At 45.9% G+C, this 6,822-nt stretch overlaps 1 protein-coding gene across 2 annotated transcripts; it reads left to right on the forward strand.

Moving 5' to 3' along the window:
* Positions 1–254: 254 nt before the first annotated feature.
* On the forward strand, positions 255–6,736 carry dcxr (dicarbonyl/L-xylulose reductase). Of its 2 annotated transcripts, XM_080872608.1 has the most exons (9): positions 255–1,020; positions 1,185–1,263; positions 2,597–2,694; positions 4,039–4,193; positions 4,326–4,368; positions 4,822–4,921; positions 5,022–5,086; positions 6,040–6,157; positions 6,422–6,736. In XM_080872608.1, the coding sequence occupies exons 2-9, from the start codon at positions 1,212–1,214 to the stop codon at positions 6,523–6,525; spliced, it is 735 nt and encodes a 244-aa protein (XP_080728734.1). In that variant the 5' UTR covers positions 255–1,020; positions 1,185–1,211; the 3' UTR covers positions 6,526–6,736. The 2 variants fall into 2 exon arrangements, with proteins under 2 accessions (XP_080728734.1, XP_080728733.1); XM_080872607.1 differs by having other exon boundaries at positions 255–1,263.
* The last annotated feature ends 86 nt before the right edge of the window (positions 6,737–6,822 follow it).

Consider the following 6,822-nt stretch of genomic DNA (forward strand, 5'->3'; position numbering starts at 1 on the left):
CATTTCACCCCAGGATATGTTACAACTAACCCAGACTATGGGGTTAATTGTAACATTTCACTCTTCGTGTTTGAGACCATACCATGCAATGGGTAATTGTGCTGCAGAGAAAATAGCTGCACATGTAAATACTTTGCATTACATTTTGAATCCACTACCTTAAAAGAGCTCCAATTTACAGACAGAAATGTGAAAAATGTTACAACTATCCCCGGTCTCCCCTACGTTAGAAAAAGACGACTAATGATAATATGAACTTTAAATGTCTAAACTCAAGAATCTCAAAGCATCAGTGACTTTGTTCATCTTCTTCTGTGCCGCGTGGATGAGGAAGCTGACGTTTAGGTCCTGGGAGATGGTGGTTCCCAGAATCTGGTTTACTGTGTCCACTGGGCATGAAGGAAGATCAGATTTGGTGGTGTTGGTTTCAGCCTGAAGCCCACCATCATCTCCAGCTGGAGGCGGTTGATGAATTTTGTAGACTTGACTCCTCCCATCATCCCAGCTCTGCTGTGACACCAGCTCTCCCACCTGAACGTGATTCGTTGTGTTTATTTCACCAAAGATTCAGCAACTATAAAAATTCAACTCAAGCATTGAGCTGTAAGCATTTACATGAGATTTTCTTCTCATATAGACATCTGAAAGGAAAATATTCTTTCACCATAGATGCAGAAACACCGATGAGGGACTTTTTATTTGATTTTGTACAGCGGGACTTGTTTTTTCTTTCCTCCTGATTTGAACGTCTGCAGACGTCTCTGTGCAGCACTGCTCACTTCAACGAGCAGCTGTGGATTTTCCTGAAAAACACTTTTGCGGTGACCGGCTATAAAATATGACTTTTGGGGATTTCACAGGAATCCGGGAGCTTTGCAGCTCTCCGCCTTATATGGCAGGGCTGAGCGCGTGCTCCGTGCCTGTCCACGGGCTGCAGAGTGACCTGGAAGACAAACACGGTGTAGAGGCGGAGGACACGCACACACACAAACACACACAGCTCTGTCCGCTGCGCTGTTGGTGAGTACCTCTTCTGTCATACAAACACAAAACACGAGGAACAGCACAGAGAACACGCGTGGAACATTTCACACTGGAAGTTTTAGCCGAGCTAAGCTCGCTCAGCACGTTCAGCCTGAGTGTCACGTGACTCGTAACTCCGTCTGTGGCGCTTCCACCTGCAGCGGCTCGCTCACCCACGCAGGCCGAACATGGAGGCTTCGTTTGCAGGTAAACGGGCTCTGGTCACCGGAGCAGGAAAAGGTAAAGGAGACACGCACGCACGCACGCACACGCAGCGACACCAGCAGGCTGCTTTATGAACAACATCCACCTTCGTGCAAATGCCCCCACCAACCCCAGTGTGGTCACGGGACACGAGACTAAGGCTATGTTCACACTGCAGGTGAAAGCGCATCAAATCAGACTTTTCTGACCCTCTGCGACTCATATCCATCATGGTGACAGTGTGAACGGCACAAATCCGATATTTTCAAATCCGATCTGGGTCACTTTCGTATGTGGTGCTGAATCAGACGCATATCTGATGTTTTAGAAAGCGACTGCTGTTTGATGGTCACGTCGCATTAATTCCGTCTTTTACGTCACTGACGCAAGACGGACGCCAACTATCAGCGCCGGAGAAGACATCGCGAACCTTCCTGGCCCTCCAGTGAAACTGTTGGGAACAACGTGAACATTTTATTTGTTCTGTATAATCTGCAGATTCTGACAGAAATCTGCAGCTATCCTTTGAAGCACCGCTCCTCTGAAACAGCAACAAGGATCATTATTAAATTATCTACATTATTATGTCAATAACAAAATAACTTAAAGCAAAAACTGGGAAACGTGAAGTCCGAAGTCTTTATATTAAGGCCGTCAGTCAAACAATACTGTTGCTCTGGGTCTAAACAGAGCGCGCGTTGTGTGTGACGTCTTCTTTTGCGCATGCGGGCGCTTGAGCGTTCACACTAGAGCGCGTTTGCTGTCGCATTTTATTTGTAGTGTGAACGAGCAGACAAAAAAATCGGATTTGATCAAAAATTCGGAATTGAGCATCAAGACTTGCAGTGTGAACGTAGCCTAACTCTCCTCTCATGAAACTTTCTGTTTTTTACACGAATCAATGCTTAATGTAAAGTTTCATGTGATTTCCACTTGAGCTTCTTCCTGAACAGAACATTAAATGTCAGCAGTGATGTTGATTTCATTTACACTCAAACACAAACCATCATAGCTCCTTGTGTGGCCCCAAACGGAGGCTGCTGTATAAACGCGTCCTTCACATACATCAAGTTAGACAAATATAAAACACAACACTAACATGTCCTTCTGTCGGCTTCCAGCCGTGTTACAGACGTTTAAAGTGAGACAGTGTTGTGGACGATGAAGTTACTGATTACTGTGAACTCAGCAGAGTGTGCTGGAGGAATCTGATGACACTGCACGGAGCCTGAACCAGTGTCATCAGTGAGAAAGTGGAATAACAGGAGCTTTGTTGGTGGAACGAAGCCTAAGACATGTGTGGAATGTGTGTGTGTGTGTGTGTCTACTCTGTAATCAGTCTTTGTGTTTATGGATTCTTGTGTCCCAGGGATTGGTAGGGCCACAGCTCTGGCTCTGGCACGCTGCGGGGCAAAGGTCATAGCGGTCACACGAACGCAGGCCGATCTCAACAGCCTGGTGGAGGAGGTGATCACCCCACACACACCCATCTGAGGGGCCCCAGCCCTGACCTTTGACCCACACAGTGGACTGTCAATCAGCATAAAGCATATCTCAGGCCACCTCTTAAAAATGATGCGTATAAAAGCCAACCACGTGTAAATGCACCGTTAGGGAACCGACAGCGAGGAGCTGGAGAGGCGTGTGGGTCTGGTATTATCGTAGGGTCCACCTTACAATATAAAGCACTTTGAGCTGACTGGTGTTGTGATTCAGTGCTGTATAAATAAAATGTCCAAGAAGAGTCCAAAAGAAAAAGATACATTACTAAAATGATATATATGGATTATAAAAGCACAGAATTAACAAACAAATATTTAGGAACCTTTCTAAAGCCTCTTTAAAAAAAAGTCCCAGTTCAGTTTTATTTATATTCACAACAGGCGCCTCAAGGTGCTTTATACTGTAAGGTCGACCCTACAATAACACATACAGAGAAAACCCAACAGTCATATGACCCCCTATGAGCAGCACTTTGGCGACAGTGGGAAGGAAAAACTCCCTTTTAACAGGAAGAAACCTCCAGCAGAACCAGGCTCAGGGAGGGGCGGGGCCATCTGCTGCTGGGGAGAGAGAAGGAAGACAGGATAAAGACATGCTGTGGAGGAGAGAGTCATATCTTTAAAAAAAACGTTACATATAAAAAATCCAAAATGTCCTCTTTCTGCAGAGAGACTTGACGTCACCGTTGCTTTAGCTTTAGCTTTAGCTCTGTGCCTGGAAGACGTCAGAAACCCATCACAGCTGTTCCTGTCAGTTCTCTGATGGAGCGTCTGTGATGCACAGATAAACCTAAGAGACTCTAATCGACTCTTTGCCTACAGCTTTGATCTGCACAGTGAGATTTCTTCTCAGTTTAAATCTTATTAATAACTCATCCAAACCTTTTCTGACTCATTATATCAAACAGATTTTAATCAGCTGACGGCGGCTGATGACTTTAAAAGCTGTTTAATGTAGTTTTCACTTGAAGTAGAATCTGCAGTATGTTCGTCATGCAAATACAATAATAGAGAAATAATTTTTTTCAATCTGCACGGCTAACATGAGAAGCATTTCACTGATTGACTCTACGGCAGCAGCTGAAAGAAGAACAAAGCTACCCTGCACACAGTTGGTCTGACCTCAGAACAGCTGTTCAGCATCTGGATTTAGTTGTTCTCGCACAGCTGCTGTAACCTCGTCAGAGTTTGCTGTTTGTGAGGAGGCCTGTGACTGATTCAGTTCTGGGGCCCAAACTCATTATAAATATTTGATGTCTCTTGTCTTCCTTCTAATTCGAGTCCGTCTGCTTTTGACTTCCTGTCACAGTGCGCCTCCATCACCCCGGTGTGTGTGGACCTCACAGACTGGGGGGCCACAGAGCAGGCCCTGCAGGATGTCGGCCCTGTCGACCTGCTGGTCAATAACGCTGCCTGCGCCAACCTACAGCCATTTCTGGAAGTCACACCTGACAAGTTTGAGCAGTAAAGCAAATATTCTCAACTTTCATATTTGTTACTGAGGAAGTACCAGCCATAAGGACACAGCACAAGCCTGTGAGCCCGAGGCCAGAGCCTCATCATGTGCTAACCTGTCACGTCTGTTGTGTCTTCCAGGGCTTTCAGTGTGAATGTGAAAGCTGTGGTGCAGGTTTCTCAGGTAAAACAAACACAGCCTTTATTAAACCACGGTGTTTCCTTTCTTTGGATTTGATTCGTGGGAAATGCATTGCTTTGAAGTTCAGCTGTGAATGAACCCGTCACAATGAGTGTTGGACAGGGTGCTTTAGAAAACGTGTGATTGGGACTTACAGTAAAAGTGTTTTTTTACCTCGATATTAAGAAATGTCTTGTGTAGATCTGAAAGCTCCGGCTCTATATCTGTGCTTCGCCTGTCGGTCTGAGCCGTGCACAAATCTGTGCTTAAAAAATGAGCAGATGACATTTTGTTACATGAATTGTTTGACGCTGATGTTATTGGTTAAGTTGGGTTTTGGAAAGTTTCTGTAACAAAGCTCGATGCAGTTGAGTGGAGCTTGTAGGGTGTTGGGTTGACCCGTCTCATTCATCAAACTGCTTCTGTGCAATGAGACAAAGCTCCGTCTGTTGGCAGTTAGTGGCTCGTGGTATGAAGGCCCGGGGATCGGGAGGCTCCATTGTTAATGTGTCCAGCCAGGCATCGCAGCGCGCCCTCAGAGAGCACGCCGTCTACTGTGAGGATCACAGACATGGGCGCCACAGCCTCTATCACATTTAAACGAAGAAGCCCAGTGAGGGTAACAAACTGAGCTTCTGTTTCTGCTCTGTGCTCAGGTGCTACCAAAGCGGCTCTGGACATGCTGAGTAAGGTGATGGCTTTAGAGCTGGGACCACATCAGGTACACCACTGTCCTGTTCCACACGTCCAGCTTCCACCTCACAGTTACTAATGCTAATGTGGTTAGCTCAGGTGCATCTTTGTGAAAGCATTAACTGAGTTAGTGATGCCACAGTTATCGTTCAGTTCGTGCTGTCTATTTCTAAATGATCAGGAAATACGGGGAAAACAATATAAGCTAATGCAAGAAACTGTCCAGGAAATGATTTCATGTGAATATTAATTATTCCTGTAACTGCATCACTGTTCAAGTGTCAAAGTCATTTACACGTGTGCCTCACGTCATGTAAGGTGTTGAAAAGCATTGGAATACTTCGATGAGACCTGATATAACAGTGAAACACTGCCAGCACACACCAATGCCAGGACGGCTCACTGCACTGTGAAACAGCTTCTGCAAACTCATATAGCCTGGTGTGGTGCTGAGAGAGAGAGCAGCAGGTTCATAATCATACACAGGATGTAGGCTTTCAAATCCCAGGAGAGACCCTAAGTGACCCTTCGCTCTCTGAGGACGACAGGCCCGAAAGCAAGTCTGCAAAATTCCCACCTGCACCACAGTGTGATATGTGCAACATAGTGAAGGAGTTGTGTAAAAAGTCGCTGGCAGCTGGTGTCAGTGGTGTCGGCACCAACCTGACACCAAAGTCCACACAGAGTTTTGTAAAGGCTGCATCTAAACGACACCTGAATCAGTTCCTGTGAACTCAACATTTACTGGAAGCAAACAACAGGACAGCAGCCAACACCAAACTTACTTATAAGTTCTATGAGCCAGTGTTTTAAAGCATGTATGAGGTTCATACAGTCGCTTTAGGAGGTTACTTTAGTTACTGCTGCCTGTCCGGCTGTTAACATGAAGTATTCAACAGTCTGATCGGGGTCGTCTGAACAAAGATGGGATCTGACGTCTGTTCGGTGACTCGATTAACTCAGGTGTCGTCTTGTGATCAGATCCGTGTGAACACCGTGAACCCCACAGTGGTGATGACTGACATGGGTCGCTTGGGCTGGAGCGATCCTGAAAAAGCCAAGAGCATGAAGTCCCGGATCCCCCTGGGCCGCTTCGCAGGTCAGTTGCAGCGGTCTTGGTCAGACATGTCCTCTTAGATCACATCACTGTGTTTGTGTTCAGCTCCTGTATGCATGGGAGGAAGTGTTACCCCACAGACAGGTGACGAGTCCACAGAGTGAGACCAGTTTGCATGATCCCAGTCGAGGGTTAGGGACATAACACTGATAGACTCAGTCCTGCCCTCTCGTCTGCACACGATCCTCCCCGTGGTGTCAGGGTTAGCTCTGTAAAGCTGAGTGTGATGTGTGTGTCTGTGTGCAGAGGTGGAGGAGGTTGTGAACAGCATTTTATTCCTGCTGAGTGAAAAGAGCAGCATGATTAATGGAGTCACTCTGCCGGTGGATGGAGGCTTCCTGGCCTGCTGAGCCACATCAGCCCATCGTCCACCTGCTCGGAGCAAAACTTCACTTGCAGATTTCTTCTTCACTGTGATTGTCTCCAATATAACTGGACTCAACCAGCGAGGGGCCCGAAGGATTGTTTGACCCATTGATGGAATTTGTGCTATTAAAAGATAAAAACATGCTGCTGCATTAAAATCAGTATTAAAAACAAAAACTCTGTTTAAAAATAAATTGTTTGTTTTTTACTGAAATATAAATGATCACAGTGACTAAGTCACCGACACATGAAAACAGAAACGAATGAACTCTGGGTCCTCT

This window comes from Rhamphochromis sp. 'chilingali' (assembly GCF_963969265.1).
Source record: "Rhamphochromis sp. 'chilingali' genome assembly, chromosome: 22".
Lineage (NCBI taxonomy): Eukaryota > Metazoa > Chordata > Actinopteri > Cichliformes > Cichlidae > Rhamphochromis > Rhamphochromis sp. 'chilingali'.